Below are 25156 nucleotides of genomic sequence, written 5' to 3'. Positions count from 1 at the left end.
ACCTCTCCTCCACTATAGATAAGGAGTTTTTATTTTGTACAATCACGTAATCAAGGTGTGACCCTTGATGTTTGATCCAACAACAACACACTTTTTAAGGGGTGTCAATATTAAGGGTGGCACTTTGGTCAAGCCAAATATCGGTTTTTAACGACTTGTTCTTAAAACACATTTTATTGGCTTCACATTTAATACTCCATTTAAAACGTTTACAATAAATTAAGGGCATCGACCCCCAAATATCTTAAATCGACCCCGTATGTCTCTTTCTCCCTCCTCTAGGTTAGAGAGAGAGAGAGGGGAGAGAGAAAGACAGATATGTGGGGGCGATTTATCACTCCCCTAAATTAAACTCCATTTTTTTGGGGGGAGATATTTAAAATGCGTTTTAAACATAACGCATTTTGGCCAACTGTCCAACTTTACCCTGCTATATTTTGTAAATGGCAAAATTTTAAATTTTTTTTTTTGAGTTTCCATTTTTTTTAACTACATTTTTTTGAACCAATACCATATTAAACTCGAATTTTTCTTGTCCTGTTTTTCTGCCGAATCACGTTTTGCAAACTATGCTTTAGACCATCGTGGAAGGCATTTTGCGGATTGGCTGTTGCATGAGAGCAGCCACATAGGATGAATCAAGTGAATAGGACAAAAAAATGGGCCTATGTGGCGGCTATCTTATGCAACAACCCAACCCGTCCGCCTTCTCTGATGGTCCCTAGCAAATTCCCCCGTAAGTTTTAAACTGTCAAGTAACTTGTACCCATCATGCTCGGGCCTAATTTCTAAACGAGCCTTCCCTGATCCGACCCGTTTAGTAGTGGATGTCAAGAAAACCTCCAGGCCCATTAGCAGTAATCCATATTGATATCTTTGTCTACATTTAGATCCGAGTCCGATATTCTCCCGATAAACATAACAACGCCCGAAATGGAAAACCCCGCGTAACGTTCAGAATATACTATTTTTGTCCCCGCATGTAAGCGCGTATATCTCCGTCTTAACTGCGCGTGCGGCGTGCGAAAATACAGGAGCATGCGTATTAATCAATACGCGCGTGCCTGATAAACCTTCGCAAAAGATACGTATCGCGAGAATTTCAACTCAAGTCGCCGAGATATTCACCGCTTCGTTTAAATAAAACCCCTGGTTCACAAACCAGAGAGAGAGAGAGAGACTTCCTCTGCAATTCTGTTGTCCTTGGCCTTCTGTTCTTCGACAGTGAAAAAAGAGAGAGAGAAACAAAAAATTAAGAGCGGGAGAGGAGAATAAGAAGAGATTTTTCTTGATAAATTTTCTCTTTGGAATCTAAAATTCCTTCAGATCCATGTCTATAAATGTAAAAACCTCTGAGGAAAGACAATGAGGCATTTTAAAAACCCTAGAAATGAAACTCTCCTTATTTTGAATGAAAACCCCAACCCTAACCAGGAAGAACCACAAATTGAGCGGATCCCCGAGATATGGAGGTTTCTTGATCCTCTCGCAGCATTTGCTGTAGGATGAGCATGTAGCTATTGATTCTAGGGTTTTACTTTCTTGTTTTTTTTTTTTTTTTTTCTGTTAGGGTTTTTCTTTGTGAGATAAAGAACGAATGGATACTGAAGGGACGATCGTTTGGGTGCGGAGGAGGAATGGATCATGGTGGCCGGGTCGGATTCTCGGACCTAAAGACTTATCGGACTCTCATATCATGTCGCCAAGATCCGGAACCCCGGTTAAGCTTCTTGGAAGAGAAGATGCCAGCGTGTATGTCTTTTTTTTCAGCCCTTTGTTCTTTGATTTGTTCATTTCTTTTTGTTTATCATTTTTTGTTGCATGTAGATTGATAGAATCTGTGTTTTCTGTTTTGTTTGGTGATCTTCCTTGCTTAATGCATGCGTTTTTCTCTTGAACTGTTATTTGTTTTTTGTTAGCAGAATTAGGTTGGTTCCTGTTATGTGCCCTAATTATTTTCAGGACTTATGCAAAGATATAATTTTTCGCTGATCTGATGGATTAAATCAGCATGCTCATATGTCTTGATTCTGTCTTAACTTTTCGCTGATCACATATCGAATGATACTTTGATGTGGGAAAAAAATTGAACTGAACATTTTTTCTCCTATGATTCCATCAGCATTTTTCTGCCATTTGTTGCTGATAAATCATCTATAGTTTGAAATTATTAAGAAAATTAGGGCAAACATGACGTTGGTTTACTTAATTTGATTGTTTTGTATGGTCCCTAGTGCGTGCTTTATCAGGTCATGTCCCATATGACTTATTGACAAGGTAATGCAGCTCTTCTGCAATTGCCATAAAAACGAGGTTTAAATGTTGATCCCTACCCTATGCATGGTTTGAGTAAAAATGGTGGGCCCTAAGACCGCATTAGAACTGATATGTTAGGGCAAAACTGATTTAGTGAGAAAACTGAGTGGATTACATAGTGCAAAAGCTAAAATTCTTTTGTGCATTTCATTATGATTCCACACCTTCAAAAGTTTGCATATTTGAGCCGAACATTTAAATTTTAAGGTCTTTTAAGCCTTAACCACTTTTAATAATGTACATTTTTAAGTTTATGGAAGGATGTGTCAACACTCTTTTTATATTTTCTAGAAGATGAGCATGTAACTATATATTCATTCTAAGATTTTTATCCAGTTTAATAACCAAGTAGTTTGCAGCTCCTTTTAGACCATATGTCCATTTCCCAGTTTATCTATTTCTTTTATATGCAGTAATAGCTGAAACTTCTTCTGCCTGCTACCAAGCCATTTGATCCTTGCATCTGTTATTTCTAGTGCTTGATTAATCAGGTTACAGAGATTACGTGAATGGGAACACTCTTTTCCTTTATCTTAACAGTAGCTTATATAACTTGTTTGCCTGTTTGATTAACTTTTCCCAAACCTTCTCTTCTTTTAAATAAAGTGTTATAATGCTCGAGTGGTTGGGGCTTTGTTCCTTGCCTCAGGGATTGGTACAATTTAGAGAAATCAAAGCGTGTAAAGCCATTTCGGTGTGGGGAGTTTGATGATTGTATTGAAAGGGCTGAATCTTTTCATGGTAATCCTATAAAGAAAAGAGAGAAATATGCACGTCGAGAAGACGCTATTCTTCATGCTCTTGAGCTTGAGAAGCAGCTGATTGAAAGGAAACAGCAGAAAAAAGGCATTCCTTTGAAAAATGTGAGCAATAAAATGCCCGGCACTTCAAAAAAGGAGTTGGATAATTGTTCTCCTTCAGAAAATCACTTGGGGAACAGTGAAACAAGGGACCATTGCAAATTTATAAATCTGAAACCACAGCTGTTTTCCAAGAGGCTAGACTCGTCTCTTGAGGAAGAGGTCATGGGCGATTCTTTATACACTCGGAAGGGAAAACATGCAAAACAGCCAAGCTGGGAAGATGATAATTCTGAAGCCGTACCTCGGATGAGAGGTTTGCAGGACTTTGGGCTTCGGATTGCTCCATCAAAGAGAAAGCTTTCTACATCCATTGGTTGTGAGAATTCCCAGAGGTCTGTCACTCCTACTGGGGTGCATAGCATGGGAGATGCAAATAATGTTAGTACCAGTAAGAGTTCCTCAGCCATCAAAAGGAAAAGATCGCAAGGTGGCCTGCCAGAGGAATCCCTTGTTAAAAGGCGTGATAGGCGCCGGCCTCTTGTTCAAGTATTACAGAGTAGTGCAAAATTACCAACATGCCATTCTTTGCGATCTGACGGTGATGCTGTGTCTATCTCTATGCAAGGAGAGGAGCAGGTGGGTGTTATATGCAGGGCGAAAAGGAGCAAATGTGTCTATCTTCCAGCTGAGGCAAATGATTGTTCGGGCCATGCAGGATTTCATTTAGGGCAGATGGAGATATCACCGTCCCATGTTGGGGCCCATAATTGTGGCAAGGTTGTTTCTTTGACAGAGCAGAATGCATGCTCACGATTGGTTGAAGCAGAGGAGTCTGATTCCTCAGAGAGGGATTACTTGGACCCTGATGTGGAGGAAGAGGCAGTTGTACTTTCAGGTTAAATTTTAGCCTTTCTCGGGAGTCACTATGCATTTATATCTCTTAGTCTTTTCAATTCATCTAAATAGACCACTTTACTGGATTTAAACTCTTAGCTGTCCTATTGCCACTTTAAAAAATTTAGCTGTTCTATTCTGAGGCCCGTTATGTGTTTTTCTCAAGCGGCTGTTGATTTGGGATTTAAGTGATTGCTTCGTGTTTGGGATTTATTATATTTTACTTGGAATATAGGTACCATTTTATCATTCATTTGGAACCTCTTTTGAATTTCATTGTTAAATCATGAATGCTATTGAATTTGATAATCTTGTTATGACTTTGCATATATTATGTTGATTTTATTTCTCATTGTCCTGCAATAAATCTCTTATATGAAAACCTTTTGTATCGTGCACTTCTAAATTGAAGCTAGTTCTTAGATATAATGTCCATGAGTTGCGATAGCCATTCCATAACCGACAGATGTAAGGTTTGCCTCGTGTCTTACACGTAAACTAACACCCTTGCAATTTGCAGTGTGTGTATGTATGTATGTTTGTATGTATGTACGTACCTATGTACGTATGTATGTATGTATGTATGTATATAAAGGTAACTAATAGCAAATTTTGGATTGGGCCCGTAGCTCAATGGTTGAGACTTCGTAGCTCAACCTAGAGGTCGCAGGTTTGATCCCAGCTTACCTACCCAAAAAAAAAAACCCTAATAGCAAATTTAGTTAAAAAAAATAACAGGTGACTGAGATGGTTGTAGAAAGAGAACTGCATCAAAAAACAACAAAATGGAATTCATAAATATACTGATCTAGCGGAGAAAAATATCTTCTAGAGTAATGAGATTCTCCCCGCACCATCTCTAGCCAACGAATCAAACTCGGTATTTGCATCTCCCTTAAAATGGGGAAAGGGACACTGAAATGACTGCACAAGTTCTCAATCCAGTTGGAAATCCATTTAATTATATTACATGAATCCCTTCCGTTTTCCATAGGCCCTAATAAAGACAATATAACCTCACCGTTGGAATCGAGAGTTCTTTTGATGTCTGTAGTGCAGCGAATGCCCAATGCATAGCCGTCAAAGTTTAGTTTGATGCAATCTCTGTTACATGGATTCTTCTGATTGGTGACGTACCTCAGTGTCAGACATGTGTCGGATTCCAATACTTTAGGATTCACCACGACACTTCTATTTCTTTTTCTTTTTTTTGAATGGTTCACCACGACACTTCTAGATCTCTTTAATCTATTTTTTTCTATAAACAACAACAAATTTACAATTATCACATGTTTTATCTAGGGAAATGTTATCATCACTACTGTATTTTGATGATCGCACTACCCACTTTATTACAGTACGGTATGGCCCGCACCATAGGATTATCCAAACCGTCCATTAGATGGGCCACAGCCTAAATAGGTTGTGCTCCAAAATCATTTCCATAGGTTCATCCTAACCCTCGAATCTGTAGAGGATAGATCAGAGGGTTAGGATCAACCTATGGAAATGATTTTTGGGGCACAACCTATTTAGGCTGTGGCCCATCTAATGGACGGTTTGGATCATCCTATGGTGCGGGCCATACCGTACTTCTAATAAAGTGGGGAGTGCGATCATCAAAATACAATATTGCTGATAACATTTCCCTTTATCTATCCCAATAGTAAGGTTTTTTATATGGAAATAAAACATTATATTTACTTAACCTACCAAAATTCCTAATCTATAACCTACCAAAGTAAAAAAGGATGGATTCAGCTAATTTGGCTAATTATAATTCTTTATAACTTACCAAAGTAAAAAAAGATTTAGCTAATTTGGCTAATTATAATTCTTTATAACTTACCAAAGTAGAAAAGGATTCAGCTAGTTTTAATTCTTTAACATGATCGTCATTCTCTACCACTCAAAGAAAAAAAAACTATGATTTGTGGACACGGACACAGCAAACTCTCAAAATTTAGAAACGGGGACACGGCTAAAATAGAAAGTACATAGAATCATGATGTATGGACATAGATTCGTGTGCCAAGTTTCGACACACATATGAGAGGTATCTGACATGGAAACCCCTAAAAATCTAGAAATAATGGCACACTCATGCACGTACATACATATAAAGTTACTGACGCTTCTAGCAGTACACTTAAAGAGTGTCTAAAGGAGTGTGGACACGGGTGTCATGTCGGACACAACACGACACGGGTCACTTGTCAGCAATAAATTCAAAGTGTCGGCCAAATTATAGAAAAAAATGATATTCATTCTCTATCCAGTTTTATCTAGTGTAGAGTCATATTTTGTTCTTTGGGGGTGCCTGCTTTATCACTTGACTCCATTGTTTTGGAGGTTGGCTCATTGCACTCTTCTTTTTATCAACTATGTTATGAGCTAATTTGTGGGTTCGGCTAATTTGGCTAATTATAATTCTTTATAACTTACCAAAGTAGAAAAGGATTCAGCTAATTTTAATTCTTTAACATGATCGTCATTCTCTACCACTCAAAGGAAAAAAAAAAAACTACGATTTGTGGACACGGACACAGAGTGTCGGACACAACAAACTCTCAAAATTTAGAAACGGGGACATGGCTAAAATAGGAAGTACGTAGAATCATGATGTATGGAGTATGGACATAGATTCGTGTGCCAAGTTTCGACACGCATATGAGAGGTATCTGACATGGAAACCCCTAAAAATCTAGAAATAATGGCACACTCATGCACGTACATACATATAAAGTTACTGACGCTTCTAGCAGTACACTTAAAGAGTGTCTAAAGGAGTGTCGACACGTGTGGACACGGGTGTCGTGTCGGACACAACACGACACGGGTCACCCGTCAGCAATAAATTCAAAGTGTCGGCCAAATTATAGAAAAAAATGATATTCATTCTCTATCCAGTTTTATCCAGTATAGTCATATTTTGTTCTTTGGGGGTGCCTGCTTTATCACTTGACTCCGTTGTTTTGGAAGTTGGCTCATTGCACTCTTCTTTTTATCAACTGTGTTATGAGCTAATTTGTGGGTTCAGCTAATTTGGCTAATTATAATTCTTTATAACTTACCAAAGTAGAAAATGATTCAGCTAATTTTAATTCTTTAACATGATATTCATTCTCTACGATTCAAAGAAAACAAAAACTATGATTTGTGGACACGAACACAGAGTGTCGGACACGGCAAACTCCTAAAATTTAGAAACGAGGACACGGCTAAAATAGGAAGTACGTAGAATCATGATGTATGGACATAGATTCTTGTGCTGAGTTTCGACACGCATACAAGGTATCACCTAAAAATCTAGAAATAATGGCACACTCATACACGTACATACATATAAAGTTACTGACACTTCTAGCAGTACACTTAAGAGTGTCTAAAGGAGTGTCAACACGTGTGGACACGGGTGTCATGTCGGGCACGACACGACACATGTGTCAGCAATAAATTCAAAGTGTCGGCCAAATCATAGAAAAAAAAATGATATTCATTCTCTATCCAGTTTTATCCAGTATAGAGTCATATTTTGCTCTTGGGGGTGCCTGCTTTATCACTTGACTCCGTTGTTTTGGAGGTTGGCTCATTGCATTCTTCTTTTTTATCAATTGTGTGATGTTGCGTTGGATTTTCAGGTCCTACCCAGATGCGGAGAGTGCCAGGACCAAGAAACTCAGAAGGATATCTTAGGTGCGGTGGCTCTGATTCTCAAGTTCAAGGGCAACCTGGAAGTACGAGCAATGATGAGCTTGATGGGTTTTCACTTCCTGGTTACATGCCCCATACTCTTCCTCATGAGCATGTATCAGGTATTTCTGCTGATCTGGGGGTTTCCAAATGGCAACTGAAAGGTAAACGTAATATTCGAACTTTAACCAGGAGGCCTTTGGAAGCATTGGATGGCAAAAGTACTGTCATTGATGCTGATAAATGCAATGGATCCACCCTTGGGGCATTTTATGAAGGCAAGGGAAACATTGTAAAGACTGCAAGAATGGAGATACCTAGCCGAAGGGCCCAAGGATTTTACCGTAAAAGTGAGAAGTTAAACTATGCTTATGATGGTGACTTGATTGATAATGATTTGACGAAATCCCAAATGGTAGGATTTGGCAATCGAAGATACCCATTAATGTTACAATCATCTTCTAGAGAACGAGGGAGAAGAAGCAACAATAATATCACCGACTCAGATGAAGACTCGCTCGCGATTTCCCCATCTCTCTGGCAAGACTCAGATGAGTGTTTTGACCCAATTTATGTTGGTCGTCTTGGTAATGGACCGGAATCAATGCTGGTGGATGTTGATTTGAAGGTCCAAGCAAGCTATCAAGGAGAACGCGTGCCTCTGGTTTCTCTGATGAGCAGATTGAATGGGAAAGCAATAATAGGGCACCCAATTCAAATAGAAGAATTACAAGATGGTTCATCTAATATTCTTATTTCTAGAAATGGTTTCACTGAGGAAACCACAGATGATGATGGGAATGCAGCACTCCCACCGGTTTGGCGAACTGGCAGAAGGACAGCCATGCAGCGGGTCCCACGCCCTCATCCATCATCACCATTGGATGGTGAGGAGGCCGACGACCCTTTTCAACATTCAGATTTTGAAACCAAACCTCCATCTAAGAAGTTGTATGATGGTCATCCCAATCATAAGAAGAATAGCTTCTCTCAAATTCGCAGGCCTTTGACTCAGAAGAAGTTTCACAGAAAGCCATTGAAGAAAGTAAGTTTGTCTAGCCAAAAAATGAGAACTCTGTCTTCGATTGCTACCGAACAGATTGGTAGGAAGAACACCAACTCCAAATCTGCTAGCAAGAATGGTGACCTAGATGGGTTGAGCAAACCAGAGACTGCACCTTCAATAACGTGTGTCCCTGTAAAACTGGTATTCAGTAGGATACTGGAAGCGATTGGCAGGCCACCATTAAAGGCAGTAACTCATGGGGTTTTGACAAGTAGTTCAGCAGAAAGGAAACCATTATAGACATAAAAGAATGCATCTCGAGCGATCGATATTAGCTTTCTCGAAGCTCTTGATTTGCGTCACATGTGCAATATAGAACAGCAGGATCTTGGTGCTTAGGTCTGAAGTCTAGTGGAACTGCTCCCCATTTTTTGGGGCCAACAAAGGTGAGTCTCCCTTCTCTGTTAGGTGATTTTATTATACCAACCTCTGAGGAAATTAGAGTATTTAGATAGGCATTGTGCCTGTTGCTCATACTCTGGGTCCTATGATCAACCATTGTAAGTTTTACATAAATGTTATATGTAATTTATTTAAATTCCTTCTTGGAGATTGAGAATATAGGGTGGTTAGGTTCTCATGCAGATGTACCTTTTGAGTGCATATCCTCTCAAAGCAGAATTGACTCCGGCATGGCCAAAACATCAAGCTACATTTGGAGTGATGGGCTGGCTAACTCTTGTAAAATACCTTGCTGCAACTTTTTAATATGTTTCCAGCCATTCGATTAATGCAGAATAAAACTTTCTGAAGAAGGTCGTGTGGAAGACACAGGAATGGGACATCATTTCAATTTCATATTTCCATTCTGTATAATCCCTCAATGAGATGTTCAAGCAAATGTTAGAGAAATACTATGATTTTCACAGGATCATAGCTTGGGAAGAGTACTGTTAAACATATGGATACACTATCATAGTATACTTTATTGTACTTTTTTTAGCCTAACTAGACCTTAAAAGCTAAAAAAATTGGCAACCGAGACAACCCTGGTCTCCTGATACGTAACAGTGGGATTGTAAATTACCTTTTAATCTATGCTCTCATGTCAATTTAAAAGAAAAAAAAAACAGAGAGAGCAAAGACCCACATCCTAGTAATTTTTTTTTCAAATAACTACCAATCTGAACCCGTTGGATTGCTGGGCCTAGATATCGTGCGGTTAAGCCTCGGTCGAGTTTCTCGTGCGCTCCCTTGCTAAGCAGGGTATCATTCCTTCATTTCACTTTCTGTGCAATTGCTGTTGCATTTCCTTTCATGTTTGCTTATTAGGGTGGTTGCTGATCTTAGGGCATCATTAGCCTCTTGGCAAGTTGCAAGCTTTCCTTCTGATTTTTTCCACAACCTTAAAAAATTGTTTTTGAAGTTAAGCCAGGTATAGATGGAGAAAATATAACTTTTGGGTCTTGATGTTATTTGTGTAGACAAAAAATTAATTGCCGCGATTAAAATTGGTAATTTGACAAGAAGCAAGATATAGTTTTGATAAATATAAGAGCCATTCATGTGCCAATCTTAGGGTCGTAATAAACAATTCTTATAAAAAGCACCTTCAATCCACAACTTATCAAATACAACTATGAATCCCCATGCTAAGGTGTCTTCTTCTGCAATGAGCTCTGTCCATACATCACGTTCCAATTTCTCAACTGCAAAATTTGGACGGAAAGAACTCAACATCTAAAGCACCCATGACTTGCATATACGTGAAATTCGCGCAGTCCAATGAGAAAAATAAAATAAAATAAAAATGAATTAGTACCTTTCCAACAGAATCCGATATGGGTGAAAAATCTTGGTTCCTCTTCTTCAGAGATTCCACATGAGCCCTAGTGAGATTGTTTTGTTCTACAACCTGAAACTCAAGGGTTCACGAAACAATTAGGAGCATCCCACAATTTTAACTTAGACAAGTAATCAAAGAAGTGAACTACTGAGGGTCTGTTTCTTTTGATGTAAAATGTGTGTAAAACAAATTTTACGCTCATCTACGTCGAAAGAAAAGGAGCTTAGGCCATGTTTGGCAACCATGAAATTGGCACGAGTGAAGAGAGGTTGAGAAGTGCCTAAAAAATAGAGAAAAAATAAATCGTAATTTGAGCCGAGTTTTGCTTTCCTTGTTTTTCAGTATTTCCTTACCCTCCTCATTGACTCTCAGGTGTTTTCCTCTCGCACCCTCCCTCGCCATTGGGTAAGCTACTATTTCATGGAAAAAAATTCACGGTTGCCAAACATGGCCTAAAAGCAAAAACAAATTATTCATTATATCAAAGAAAATATCAAGGACCAGACTGCAAACACCAAATAATTTCCGGAGGCAATAGCAAGCAAGATCACTGATTAAAGCTGGCATAACTTGCGAATTATGTGCCTCAAAATAACAAAATTTGTTCATGTGAAAAGACTTGGAATCTCAATTTTGAGCACAAAATCTCAAAACCCATTGAAATCAGCACATAATCTGCATACTTGGATATAATCTATAAGATGCTTGGTCCAATGTGTAAACTAATGATATTTGGAAAAAATATGACGCCCATGCATAGAAAAACTCAATTTGCACAATAGTGGCAACCATGTCTTGTAATAGATTTGCCTCACCTTTTCCAACATACTGGTCAAGTAATGGATTTCATCCTTTTTCGCCTCTGACACCTCTTCTTTCACATCTCCTAAATTTGTCCTGCATTTTAGCCATTATACTGTTATATAACAAATCCCCGAATCTTTAATATAGTTCAAGGAATATTTACCAACATACAATTCTCTTGAATGTTTCCTTTTCTTAGTAATGCTTAAGATGGCTTCCCACACATATGAAAGTTGTAATTACTCTTATGTGTTTAAAAATAAATTGGCCAACATCGGTAACATACTGTATAAAAATGTAAACAGGGCCAATCATAATTGTGTCAAGGATGTAACCTTTTCACATTTCTAGTTTGAGTTATTTTACAGCCCAATTATTACACAAATAAAATATAATTGTCTTCTAGATCCCTGGCTTCCAGGGGGGTTTGGTTTTTAGGTTTTGCAACTTCATAATGACAGTGGTTTCATTAGCTGAATCAATAAATTATTCTCAATTTACACTTGCAACAAATTGCACATACTTTTCTGCAGACAGAATATCAAGACTATGCTCTTCCACAAGCTGCTCAATTGTATCAAGAGTGGTGCCAACCTGCAATTAATTAAAAATGGAGATGATAATTAGGAAAATCAAAATCTCTATTTATGAAGAGTGGAATTACAATATATAATTATCCTTAGTCAGTTAACCTTTAGTACTACTTCCCTATTATCATCATATACTGTTAAGGAAAACACTTCCAAAATGGAAAGCTGTTATGAAAATTAATCTTTCCTCTTTATTAGTTTTTTGAATTCCTTTTAACAGACTTAAATGGTATAGACTCATGAGATATACTGCAATGAATGATCTGATATAAGGTGGAAAAAAAATAGGGCAATCGGCACAATTATCCAAGCCATGCCTAGAAAAAATGGCTAAAATGGATTTGTATATCTGCAATTAATTAAAACTGGAGATGATAATTAGGAAAATCAAAAGGCACTATTTGTCAAGTGTGAAACTAATTATCCTTCAGTTATATCAGGTGAAAAAATAGGAAAATAGACACAATTTTCCTAGTCATGCCGAGAAAAAATGGTTAAAATGGGCTTGTTATGGAGACAAAATGCAAAATCATAACATAGATAAAAAGTAAAAATACTAGAGTTTTTGTACATCGTCAATTGCAAAGATGTCTTCTTAATCTTTTCTATTCCACAACACTATGTATACCATGTCATATATTATGAACAGAAATAATAGCGGACCCATACCTGTGTTTCCTCACATATAGAGCCCAATTTCCCCTACAAAAAATTATTTCACATGCAGAGACTTAAAACATAAATTATCAAAAGTCATGATATTTGGTACACTATTGATTTCAAAGAAGGATGCAGTGTAATAAAAATAAACAAGAATGGAACAACACGAGAAATAAACACAAAAAAGGGCATATTACAAAAATCAGCTCTATGACAGATAAAATAACAAATGACAGCAGAACAGGCATATATGAAACCCCGTATTGTTTTGCAATTACAAGTTAGCTCTTATGTTATTCCTTCTAAATGAAAATGTAGTGGGTAAAGAGAAGAAATAAAATTACAAAAGGGTGAAAACTGGCCAATACTTGTGTTCTCCAAAAACTCCTTTGGGAAGAGTGATTGCTACCTCATTTTTTTTCGAATTATAGTAATTGCTACCTCATTAGCCTCACACAAAATGTGAATGGACACTGACTAGCCAAGTCCAAGAACAAAACAATAATGCATGCCTAAGTTGTAAAATCCGTTTCGTTCGCCGTTTCATTTTGGCGACCGGAACGGAACGCTTCGGTGTTTCGACCGTTTTGTTCTGTGTTTTGGTCGAAACTTTTCGTTTTGCTTTCCAGAGGGATTTTTTTTAAATAGTTAAAAATATGAAAAAATGCAAAAAAATCAGAAATTGTTACAAAATTAAAGAAGCTTGAAGAGCTTAAAAGAAGATTAGAATTCAGTAGATTTTAGTTGGTGGGAAAGTGTGTAAATGAAGTTTGTAAGAGAAGGGTGAAAGAGAAGAGTGTGGAAAAACAATGGTTAACGGGGTATATATAGTGGTGTAAATGCTTGTGGATGCGAAAAGACGGAAAATACCTTTCCAGCGGCTATAAAACGGTCATAAACAGTCATAAACAGTCATAAAATGAGGGTAGAATGGTCCAAAAACAGTCCCAACGGCTATAATGGCATTGCCGTAATTTTTTTTAATTTTTCGGCCTTTTCAGACAATTTTGGCCAAAACAGCCGAAACGGAACGAAATCCGAAACGAAACGAATTCCAACTAGATTTTGTTCCGGTTTCCGGTCCGAAACCAAAATTTCAGCCCGTTTCGGCCGAAACGAAACGAGAAAACAGCCGAAATGGACTGAAATGGCCAAAATGGAATGAAATCCGGAACGAAACGAATTCCGACCGGATTTGTTCCGGTTTCCGGTCCGAAACCGAAAGTTCGGCCCGTTTCGGCTTAAACGAAACGAAATATACAATTTAGATGCATGCTAGCCTGCAAGGATCCAAACTCTTTTTTGATACCCATGACATGAAATTTATTTGTCTCACATGGCAAATATATTTCTAGCTAAGCTACTACAGAAAATCTTCAAACTCTACCAACAGTCTGAAGCCTCGACTCTGCTCACATATTTGATCCCTAAGGGTAATTTCACCTCTATTATATCTAGATACACCTACACCAGACAGACTTGAATTGTATGTCAACATCCCATCAAAGTTGAGCTTGAGTATCAACCAGGGGTACTTTATATCTGCCATCATTTTTTCTCTGTGTATCTCCTTCCAATAGTGATGCAAGTCTTGCACAAAAATGTCCCAACATACTCACTATTAGCAAACTGGATAAACGAGATTGTGATACTCTCCCTAGGTTCGACAAGGGGGCAGTCTCCAAATATTCCATTCTGCTTATACCAATAAATTAATGGGATTTTCTTTTGGTTGAGAAGGAACACAAAGACTAAAAAAAAGTTGCAAATTTGTGTACATTTCAACATTTCAATCAAGATTTTCGTACTTCCATAAAAATTAATGGGCAAAACAGCAGTAAAATCAAAAGATGTCTAATAAATGACTAAAGCAAAAGCTGATACAAGTCCACTTAAAAATAATAAAATAAATCGATCACATGACAGCATCTAATTTCGCAATTACCGACTCCCACGATCTAAGGGAAAAGAAAACAAGCAATAGGAAGGAAGACATGCGCCTTAAATAAATGAGTTCACTAGTAAAAATCAGATTCATGGCAAATTTGGGGGCAAAATGAAGATCCAATAGCTTCAGAAAGGAGCCATAAACATGATGCAAGAAATCCACCAAGAATGTTGTTGTTGAGGAAGAGAATGAGAGAAAGAAAATGTGAGTTAGGGAGTCTCCCCCTCATTTATGTCTTTATATAATGAGAAATGTACAAAAGACGGATATGCCCATAAGCATATACATACACTTACACTCCCCCTCAAGCTGGAATGTATATGTCAAACATTCCTAGCTTGCTACAATTATCACTCAATTTAGCTTTGTTCAATGGCTTCGTAAATATATCCACTAATTGGTCCACCGATCTAGTGAACACTGTGCACATTTCTCCTTTTTGAATCCGGTGCCGAATGAAGTGGCAATCAACCTCGATATGTTTAGTTCTCTCATGAAAGACTGGATTTGTGGCAATGTGAATCGCTGCCTTGTTGTCGCAATATAACTGAGAAGGAGATGATGGGGAGAAACCGATCTCTGTCAAGAAAGAACGTAACCAAATGATCTCTCCACTTGTGTGTGTCATAGCTCTATACTCCGCCTCTGCACTAGATTTGGAGATCAACTTGTTTCTTATTCCGCCATGACACAAGGTTACATCCCACAAATGTGCAGTATCCTGTGGTAGATCTCCTATCAGCTGGAGATCCTGCCCAATCTGCATCTGTGTACCCTTCTATCTTCTGATGTTCATGTTTCTTGAATAGCAACCCTCTACCTGGAGCACTTTTTAAATACCGAAGAATCTGAAGAATTGCTGTCCAGTGTGAAGTACGAGGTGAACTCATATGTTGGCTGATAGCACCAACAACAAAGGAGATATCTAGGCGTGTGACTGTAAGGTAGATAAGTTTACCAACCAGCCTCTTGTATCTGCCTGGGTCATCTAACAAGTCTCACTCTTCAGGTAGTAACTTCACATTTGCGTCCATGAGAACTGAAGCAGGTTTCACTCCAAGACAACCTGTCTCCTCAAGCAGGTCTAAGACATAATTCCTCTGTGAGAGAGAAATCCTCTTTCTCGAATATGCAACTTCAATACCCAAGAAGTATCTAAGACTACCCAAATCCTTAGTAGAGAACTCATTTTGCAAGAATGTCTTCAATTTCTGGAACCCAGCTGTATCACTGCCACTGATGATGATGTCATCGACATAGACTATCAAGAGTACACACCCAACTGTAGACTGACGGCTAAAGACATAATGATCAACTGCACACTGCTTCATACCAAAGCGCATAATGGCATCACTGAACCTTCCAAACCATGTTCTAGGAGACTGCTTTAGACCGTAAATGGCTTTCTTTAATTGACACACAGAGGATGACATCTCCCCTGAGCAACATACCCAGGAGGTTGCTCCATGTAAACTTCCTCTGTGAACTCACCATGAAGAAAAGCATTTTTGACATCCAATTGATGTAGAGACCAGCCCTGATTAACAGCAAGAGAAAGTAGAACACACACTGAAGGAATCTTCGCCACAGGAAAAAATGTCTCGCCATAGTCCACCCAAAACGTCTAAGTGTACCCTTTGGCAACCAAGCGCGCCTTAAGGCGCTCAACAGAGCCTTCAGACAAATATTTCACAGTATAGACCCAACGACATCCAACGGGGCGTGCACCAGGAGGCAGTGGAACTAAATCCCAAGTCTGATTTTCCTGAAGGGCATCCATCTCAAGGTCCATAGCAGCGCGCCACCCCGGGTGATCAAGTGCTGCAGCCAAGTATTCTGGCAAAGAAACAGAAGATAGAGAGTACACAAAACTGCGGAAAGCAGGCGTGAGAGCATCATGTGAAACAAAAGACGAAATAGGATGAGCAGTACTATGAGACCGAATGCGGGAGGCAATAGGAGAGTCGATAGATACCTCAGATCTGGAAGGAGGGAGCTCCTGATGGGCTGGCGATGGCGCTGCCAGAGATGGATGAGCTGCAGAGGTATTGGCGGCGTTGATAGGTCTTCTTAATTAATGGAGCCGGGGGCCGAGAAGGTACCTGTAAGGGAGGAAAGGTATTTGGAACAGAAACCACAGAAGGAGAAGATAAGAGAGACGATGGAGATGGACAGACTACCGGGTCAGGAAGAACGAGAATCGGTAGAAGAAGATTTGAAGAATGAGAGAGAGGGGTCGTATCCGGAGAGCTCAAAAAGAAGGGCTCAGTCTCAAAGAATGAAACATCAGCCGAGACATAGAATTGACGCAACTGAGGCTATAACAGCGACAACCTTTCTGGGTGCGTGAGTAGCCGAGGAAAATGCATCGTTCAGATTTAGGATCTAATTTATCCAAACCAGGTCCAAGATTGTGGACAAAGCAAACACACCTGAATACCTGAGGAGGAAGAGGAAATGGTCATGATGAGGAAGTAAAATTGAGAAAGGGGATGAGCTGCATAGAACCAAGATGGAAGCCGATTGGCCAGATAGTTAGTAGTGATAACTGCATCGCCCCAATAAGATTTGGGAACTCGCATCTGGAAGAGAAGAGTCTGAGTTCCATCTAATAATGATCGCATTTTCCGTTCAGCGACACCATTCTGTTGAGAGGTGTGAGCACAGGAAGATTGATGTGGTATACCACATGTGGAAAGAAATTCCTCAAAACCATTGGACTTTGAGAAATATTCCCTGGCATTATCAGTGCGAAGGCATTTGAGAGTGCAATTAAATTGGTTAGTAATTTCTAAATGAAAAGTACAAAAAACAGAGAATACTTCTGAGTGATCTTTCAGTAAATAAAGCCAACACATACGTGATAATCATCAATAAAAATGACAAAATAACGATGTCCAAAAACAGAGGTAGTCCGCGCGGGACCCCATACATCGGAATGCATTAAATCAAAAAGGTGTGAGACCCGACTAACAGGCCTAGACGGGAAGGACATTCTATGGTGTTTCCCAAGTTCACAGGTTTCACACGTAAAGGGGGTAACAGAAGAAGAAACTATAGATGTCCATCGCAAACGATCAAGGCTGGGATGTCCAAGACGGCAGTGCCACTGATATGCATCGTTGGAGCTGTGTAAAATGGCACGAGAAGGGCTACAGTCCAGACGATAAAGCCCATCTATCTCACGGCCTGAGCCAATCGTCCTCCCAGTCAAGAGATCCTGAAACAAGCAGTAAGAGGGATAAAATGAGACAGAACAGTTGAGATTTTTAGTAAGCTAACTAACTGAGAGTAAATTAAAGGGTGACTTAGGTACACAGAACAGAGGACAATGTAAGTCCATCACGAGGAGAAATATCACCAACACTAGAGATAGGAGTGGAGATCCCATCAGCCAGTGTGATGGACTGATAAGAAAGTGGACGAAATGAACGAAGTGTGGAAGAAGTACCCGTCATATGATTGGAGGCTCCAAAATCAATGATCCAGGAGCTGGAGCTAGTAAGAAGAGATGCAGGGGAGCTACCAGGCTGAGCAGAAGTCGCAGTCGGGGAATGGCTAGTAGACTTGAGACGCTGTAACTCATCATGGTCAGCACCAGACATAAAAACACCATCAACCTGAGGCCGAGTACTGAGCGGAACGGAAGCAGATGAGGGGTCAAAAGAATCTGGTGCAACAAGGTGTGCGGAGTGGCCAAAACGAGCCTCAGAGGAAGGACGAAGCTCAGGGTGCAAAACATAACAACTCTCCATATAGTGTCCCTCACGACGAGAATGCGAGCAATATGGACGCGGTCGGCCACCACGCCCTGCAGGAAGATCACGACCACCACGGCCAAAGTCATGGCCACGGCCACGACCAAAGGTGCCTCCACCCCGAGTAGCACGGTCACCTACACCATAGGCAGCAATGACAGTAATATCAACAGAAGGAGCTAACACAGAGTCACCAAGAGTACACTGCTGGGCACGCAAGTAAACCTCCTGAAGAGAGGGAATCGTGCCAGATCCAAATATCTGCTGACGAAAATGCATGTACTCAAGACCCAAAGTATCGAGAAACTGAACGACACGTATCTGATCACGTTGTTGCGCGGTCGTAGTCAAATCAGTGGTAAGAGGCATAAGAACATCTAACTGCTGGCAATGAGAAACAAACTGACTGTAGAAGGTCGAGAGAGGAGTGTCTCCGCGACGAAGGTTCATCCACTGAGAATATGTGGAACAGATTCGAGAGAGGTTGCCTTTCCCGGAGAAGGTAGTAGCAGTATGATCCCAAACTTTGCAAGCAGTAGGAAGGTGTATCATGGTCTCGGAAATCTCAGGGGACATACTCTGCCAAAGGAGAATACGAATAAGGGCATCATCCTGCTCCTACTTATCATAAGTGGGATCACTAGAAGGAGGGGGTTCACGACGAAGCATAGAAATCTTCCCCCTAACAATGAGATAGGTCTCCACAACCACTTTCTAATTCAGGTAATTGAAACCATCAAGCCTAACTGTGGTCATGGGAGGAAAAGAACCATCCATCGAAGAAGATGGAGGGTTATAAGAGGACGAGGATGGGCGAGCCATAGGAACAATAGCCACAGGGGGGCGCCCGAGAGAGGGATCCTCTATAACGGGGCTATCCATGAGAAGAAATCAAAGAGAGAATCAACTGACGAGAAGAAACGATGCCGAGTCGGAGAGCAGAGAAATCAATAATGGAGATCGCGGCTCCAAAGAAAGACAAATGATAAATAGGGCATGAAAGAAACCCTTGCTGACATGATGAAGACACACAGATCTAGGGATATAAGATCGGAGCCGCGAAAAGAAGACGAAAGTAGGTAAAAGAGATTTAAGCCATTAGGAGAAGAAAGACAAAGAGAAAGTGAGGTTGCGGGAGCAGATTTCTAGGGTATAGAAATCTTTTTTTTAGGATACTGTAACGGGTTACTGTAGTGGGTACTGTAGCGGGTATTGTAGCAGGTTACTGTAGCGGGTTACTGTAGCGGGAAGGGGAGGCGGTGGGGTGGGGCCGGGAGTGGAGGACTGGAGGAGTTAGGGGAAAGGGAAGAGGGGCAGTGGGAGGAGGAGGAGAAGGGAAGGGAAAGGAAGAGGGTGGGGGGCGGGGATGTTGGGTTAGGGTTAGAGGAGAAGGGAGGAAAGATGAGGGAGGGTGAGGGGCTGCTATGGGGGTCCCTAGGGAATCAAAACCCTAGGGCTCTGATACCATGTTGAGGAAGAGAATGAGAGCAAGAAAATGTGAGTTAGGGAGTCTCCCCCTCACTTATGTGTTTATATATAATGAGAAATGTACAAAAGACGGATATGCCCATAGGCATATACATACACAAACAGTTGTAAAAATATGCGTTGACATCTTACTAATAACGAAGAAAACCTCAAAAAAGACACTGAATTAAAAGTTTACCTGCCAATGACCCATTGCAAGCCAAGTGGTACCAGATGTTCCATCAATGTATTGAGCACACGTCATAGAGGAAATAATTGACCAACATGAACTCAAAGAGGAACCAGGAATGATATTCACAGTTCTTACAAACATGCATGCTTCTACAAAGTTGGGTGTTATGGATAATTTCCTAAGTATCTGAACTTGGTATTTGACTGACAATGACTCCAAAGTTAATGATAACACAGGTCCTGCTCAACTGAAATATTAGCATGAAATATGAGTAAAATGAAGTGGCATAATTGCAATGATGTTGAGATGCATGTAATTGCCTACACTGCACGCCTTGCATGTAGATGTATCCTATGACAATTTGCATTTCGCATTGAGTTTTGCAAACTATCAACCAAATTACAAAACAAAATTAGTGTAATATACTAAATGGAATTATTTGTATGCCAGTAATTAGCATTAAATATGGACTGGTCCACTGTAAGATAAAGCAGGATGCTTACATCTAAATTGCATTCCAAGTGCCGCAAATCAACTTATTACAATCTTTTAGAGAAGGATATTGAGAAATTAGTGTAATATATTAAATGGAATTATTTGTATGCCAGTAATTAGCATTAAATATGGACTGGTCCACTGTAAGATAAAGCAGGATGCTTACATCTAAATTGCATTCCAAGTGCCGCAAATCAACTTATTACATCTTTTAGAGAAGGATATTGAGAAATAAGCAAACTGCACAGGCTGATGCTCAAATTTGCCTGCTAATATAGCTTTGTAATTTCATAAAACTTCAAATCAAGGAGCTTAAGAAACTAAAATATGAAAATCACTTTTATGGAGCATTTGAAAGTACAATTCATAAAATTACAAAGTATTCATTATTAAATGATCATTCGTATCTTAGTTCCTATGACAATTGATGTAGCAAAGAAGTGATTGCTATCAAGAATTGAAAAGGCATACATACCTCTATGTTTTCATGCAAAGAAGTGATGACCTGCAACATAAGATAGAACAAATGTTAAGCATTGGCTTAGCTGTAGAGAGAAGTTGAAGGAAATTATTTAATGACAGCCAATGAACACACCAATTCTTAAGACTAACTTATTCCTAAACCTTAAATGAGGCAATATGCAAGAAAAATAAAATAAAATCTGGCATAAGCTAGCATATCTAAAACAGTTATCGAGATGTAGCCAAATACCATGGACAAAAAAGAATTACAAGGAAGAGTTTGAGGAGATGGCTGAAATGGGAGATGTACTGGGTATAGATTACAAGGAAGACGTGGAAGAGACAAAAAAGATGTTTTTCGACATTGAGAAAAGGGATGCGGAAGAGAAGAAAGGTAAGACCCCTGGTCATGGGAGCCGAGAGCTCAAAGCTCTCAAGAGATGAAGGGGGGGGCTCTTTCTGTGTAAATACTCTCATTGAATGTTTTTTTGGGGGATGATTGGGAGTTTTTGGAATTTTTGGTGGTTTATGGTAGGCTATGGTAGTCCCTAGATGTTGTAAGGGTTGGGAATGTTGTGTTGGGTTGAAAGCCTATGGTAAAAGTTTTTTGCTGATAAGAATTATGGGAGGTTATTTTGCTTTATCTGTGTGTGCTTCAGGGACAGTATTCGTTCGCTGCTCTGGGGAGATTTTCTCCCCTGGATAACCATTCCTCCCCATGGTGGCTGTTTGAAGTTTTCCTTAGTTACCAAGGTGGGTGAAAAACTGACGTAGATCCTTGATAGCATTTTCAGGCATATAAGCTCCTTGGTTTTCTTCAATTATGTGGCCGATCGTTGGGTTCTATGGTGTTTTTGTGGTTGGATTGTCTGGAAGGTATTGTAGAAGCTTGCTGGGAAGAATTGACGCAGGAGGAAGTTTTAGACGGTGGTGGGAGTCTGATTATAGCTCTTTACGTTTTTTTACTTTTGGTCCTGGAGTATGCTCTTGGACCCTCATACAATGTAAATCTGGTGGGACTACTGGTCTCCATGTATATTCCATGGTATGAATATAATAGTCAATTTCAAAAAAAAATGTAGCCAGATACCATGAGTACCAAAAGTCAAAACATTATTATCTAGAAAGTGATTTCTCTATTTTTCATTCCAATGTTCAAATACACTAATATAGACAGAAATAAAGCACAAACAAATTAAGAATATTCAACCATGTCGAAAAAGCATTATGAACAATTGACAAGAAAAGCCTACCTGAATAAAGAGCCGGTGAAGATGTTCTTGCTCAGCAGAGCCGAATGTAGAGAACATGTTGCAGAATTCCTATCAAATTCACATGAAACAAACAAATAACTCATAGATTTCACAATAAAGAGATCTAGTGTCATAGAAGAATCAATGGTAATGCTTAATAAGAACAAACTGCAACCTAACAAGACCCATATTGGAATTTGACAGTACATCAAAATGCACATTTCACACCCAAATTGCAATTTGAGCCTTTTAGATATAATTTTAGTGCTGTAAAGTGCAAACTGCTTTATAAAAAGGCCCAAATTTCAATTTGGGTGTGTGCCCAAATGTGACCCATATTGCAATTTGACAGTACATCAAAATGCACACTTCACACCCAAATTGCAATTTGGATGCAATTTGAGCCCGTTAGATCTAATTTTAGGCGTATAAAATGCAAAATTCTATATGAAAAAGGCCCAAATTTCAATTTGGGTGTGTGCCCAAATGCACCCATGCATACCCATATTGCAACTTGAGTCTTTTTAGGATCCAATTTACAGACATAAACAGCAAACTAAAAAGGCACAAAATGCAAGTCGGGTATAGACAAAACACAGCCTAAATTTCTCAACAAATACTAGAAAGGTATGGGGGCCAAAATCACATGAAAAATGTAATAGAAAATAAAAATCACCTCCTTAGAACATGTGGTTAACAGAGAGCGTACACCACGCTTAAATGATTTCTTTAGATTTGATTGTCTCAAACCAGAAGGTAGATGGCTCGTATGTGTGTAATCCATCGTATATGCATAAAATAAGAAATAGCCTAACACAGATCAGAAAAAGAGAGTGTATTAGACGAAATGCATATGAGGATTTGAAACACGCATAAACACTCTTACTGTCTGTCAAAACAGAAACAAAAAAAAAAAGAATACTCAGGCCAAAAAAATAAAACCCTGAAACTGCGGATAATTTTAAAAATAAGAAGAAGAAAAAAAATCAAAATCAAAACCCTAAAATGATAGAGCACTGATCTATAAAACTCTAAACCCAAAAAAATCAAAACCGTTCATGGTTGATCTCCTACTCTACTCTAACCTCCCGCGCTTGAAATCCAGTGGCTATCCGTTCTACTGAAATGAGAAGCCCCCTCGGTTCAAACTTCAAACTCTTTATCTTCAAAATTCGCTTTCAATTCCTCACAAAAGCCCGCTCCGCTTCTACACAAATGGGCCCACAAACTTTAACCATCCGAATCCGAACTTAAACATTACTAGGATCCACGGGCACATATCGGGACCATAGCTCTGCATGGTTGCCGGGTTTTTTTTTGTTCCAATGTGGGAGAAAAAAATACCCTCGGAGGTAGGTGGGAAAAAAAAAGTCCTAGAAGTATCCTCGTAAAATAAAAATCCCATGTTTGGTTACGTGGGAGAAAAAAATACCCTGGGAGATATGGTGGGAAAAAAAAAAACCTTTGTTTGGTTGCTTGAACTGTTAGGTAGAAAAAAATTCTTCTCAAGCTTATTTTTGGTTCCTGAGTTTATTTTTGTTCCTGGCGTTATCTTGGGATGGGATGAAAAGGCAATCATTACAAAAGTGGGATTAAAAAATTCACCCACAAGTAATCATTACAAGAGTGGGATTAAAAAAAACCTAGTGCTGAAAGGCAACCAAACATGGGATGGGACCAAAATTTAACTTACTCTCCCACATAACTCCCGGGAACAAAAAAAACTCGGCAACCAAACAGAGTAGTAGTTTTGATCAATGAGGGCGCCCTTTCCCTGATTTTTTGCAGGGCTAGTGTGAGTCTAGCATTCCTCTTATTTTAGAGGTATTTTAGTAAAAAATTAGCCAAATGCATTTTTTTCGAACTATTTAGTATTTTTTTCTTTCATCTCTCTCAAGTCTCAAGAGTCAAGTCTCAAGTCATCACCCTCTTTTCTTCCTTCTCTAACCATCGAAGCTAAGTCTATATCCCAATGTGTTGATGCTTCTGTAGCTCACTCTCGCGGCTACTTGCATTCATCCTCTTTTAAAAAAATGTATGTATAAAATGTAAGTACAATGTACTAGGACACTCCGATGGATGGTCAGATTAGAAATGGATTATGACAACATAGGAAGTAGGATCCGGAGAGCACTCTGAATCCAATCCGACCGATAAGAGATTTGAATCGATTGTGACTAAAACATACGTGGATATGATCCGAAGCGGATCCGTTGACACCCTCGGTGATATATTCGCCCTTATTTATAAAAGCGACTTTCCTTGTCACTCATAAAAAATACCCAATTACACTATATCAATTTTCCTCAATCTAGATACCTGAACAATCCTCGTAAATACCAACCTTAAATTAGTTAAATTAGCCGTGGTTTTAAGTTGTCAAGCAGCATCTTTGTTACAAGCTTAAGCGTTCCATTAGTCATGGGACATTTGCCATATTGGTTAGATATCTAACATTTGGTATCAGAGCTAACAACACATCTTGCAACACATCTTGTATTCGAGTCATGTTAGGGGCCACATGTGAACAAGGGCTACGAAGGACAACCAGAGTAAATGCCCTCATTGAGTGGGCAACCAAGGACATCAGCTGGAGTACGGTGGAATATTATAATCCTAAGTTATATAAGGGCCCGGCTAAGGCGTTCCATTTGTCATAGAGCTTTTCGCATAAGTATGGGACTGAAAATTATATTACTGGAAAGGAAACTCAATTCACAAGATGGGTACTTAGAAGGAAATGTTCTAATAACATAACTAATAATAGCATGTTGGTTAGGGACCTAACAATCTTGCACACACCATCGAGCTCCACAAGTATACATCATGGCTTACGAATGATAACATCACGAATAACATAAGGGCTTAGCCCTTTAAAATAAGGGCTGCATGGAATTTAGACTCCCCACAACTTGGGTACGACACCCATGTTACTTCGTAATGCATGCAGAAAAGTAAAAGCAAACCA

At 39.3% G+C, this 25156-nt stretch overlaps 3 protein-coding genes across 5 annotated transcripts; 1 reads left to right on the top strand and 2 right to left on the bottom strand.

Moving 5' to 3' along the window:
• The first annotated feature begins 1158 nt into the window (after positions 1 to 1158).
• Positions 1159 to 9657, top strand: LOC143879471 (uncharacterized protein At1g51745-like). Its single transcript, XM_077381876.1, has 3 exons — positions 1159 to 1752; positions 2966 to 4014; positions 7655 to 9657. Exons 1-3 carry the CDS (start codon positions 1598 to 1600, stop codon positions 9010 to 9012), a joined length of 2562 nt encoding a protein of 853 aa, XP_077237991.1. The 5' UTR covers positions 1159 to 1597; the 3' UTR covers positions 9013 to 9657.
• A 575-nt stretch (positions 9658 to 10232) lies between these two features.
• EMB3006 (embryo defective 3006) lies at positions 10233 to 23462 on the bottom strand. 3 transcript variants are annotated; one of them, XR_013251298.1, is made up of 10 exons: positions 23274 to 23462; positions 22865 to 22998; positions 22189 to 22257; positions 20949 to 20978; positions 12622 to 12654; positions 11886 to 11956; positions 11374 to 11455; positions 10912 to 11010; positions 10535 to 10627; positions 10388 to 10421 (listed from the first exon to the last, which is right to left on the bottom strand). XR_013251298.1 is itself a non-coding variant. In XM_077381861.1 (9 exons), exons 2-9 carry the CDS (start codon positions 22970 to 22972, stop codon positions 10365 to 10367), a joined length of 543 nt encoding a protein of 180 aa, XP_077237976.1. In that variant the 5' UTR covers positions 22973 to 22998; positions 23263 to 23459; the 3' UTR covers positions 10233 to 10364. The 3 variants fall into 3 exon arrangements, 2 of the variants coding, with proteins under 2 accessions (XP_077237976.1, XP_077237967.1); XM_077381861.1 differs by lacking the exon at positions 10912 to 11010 and having other exon boundaries at positions 10233 to 10421; positions 23263 to 23459; XM_077381852.1 differs by lacking the exon at positions 10912 to 11010 and having other exon boundaries at positions 10233 to 10421; positions 23274 to 23455.
• On the bottom strand, positions 13515 to 20938 carry LOC143879451 (uncharacterized). The gene is made up of 2 exons (XM_077381840.1): positions 18012 to 20938; positions 13515 to 17780 (listed from the first exon to the last, which is right to left on the bottom strand). Exons 1-2 carry the CDS (start codon positions 18892 to 18894, stop codon positions 17743 to 17745), a joined length of 921 nt encoding a protein of 306 aa, XP_077237955.1. The 5' UTR covers positions 18895 to 20938; the 3' UTR covers positions 13515 to 17742.
• Positions 23463 to 25156: the final 1694 nt, after the last annotated feature.

The sequence above is a fragment of the Tasmannia lanceolata genome, unplaced genomic scaffold, assembly GCF_043159265.1.
Source record: "Tasmannia lanceolata isolate RefF3 unplaced genomic scaffold, GAP_Taslan_0.1 ptg000002l, whole genome shotgun sequence".
Lineage (NCBI taxonomy): Eukaryota > Viridiplantae > Streptophyta > Magnoliopsida > Canellales > Winteraceae > Tasmannia > Tasmannia lanceolata.
This window is presented reverse-complemented; position numbering and strand designations above follow the sequence as displayed.

Bases quoted from the DNA above. Each gene is read 5' to 3' on its own strand.
- LOC143879451 (XM_077381840.1), bottom strand. From the start codon at position 18,894: ATGTCCCCTGAGATTTCCGAGACCATGATACACCTTCCTACTGCTTGC. The intron at 17,781-18,011 runs GTACTTCTTCCA...TGCTTGTTTCAG, and splicing joins AGCCTCCAATCATATGACGG to GATCTCTTGACTGGGAGGAC.
- LOC143879471 (XM_077381876.1), top strand. From the start codon at position 1,598: ATGGATACTGAAGGGACGATCGTTTGGGTGCGGAGGAGGAATGGATCA. The intron at 1,753-2,965 runs GTATGTCTTTTT...TCCTTGCCTCAG, and splicing joins GGAAGAGAAGATGCCAGCGT to GGATTGGTACAATTTAGAGA. The intron at 4,015-7,654 runs GTTAAATTTTAG...TTGGATTTTCAG, and splicing joins AGAGGCAGTTGTACTTTCAG to GTCCTACCCAGATGCGGAGA.
- EMB3006 (XM_077381861.1), bottom strand. From the start codon at position 22,972: ATGGATTACACACATACGAGCCATCTACCTTCTGGTTTGAGACAATCA. The intron at 11,957-12,621 runs GTATGGGTCCGC...AATTAATTGCAG, and splicing joins CTATATGTGAGGAAACACAG to GTTGGCACCACTCTTGATAC. The intron at 11,456-11,885 runs GTATGTGCAATT...GCTAAAATGCAG, and splicing joins GATATTCTGTCTGCAGAAAA to GACAAATTTAGGAGATGTGA.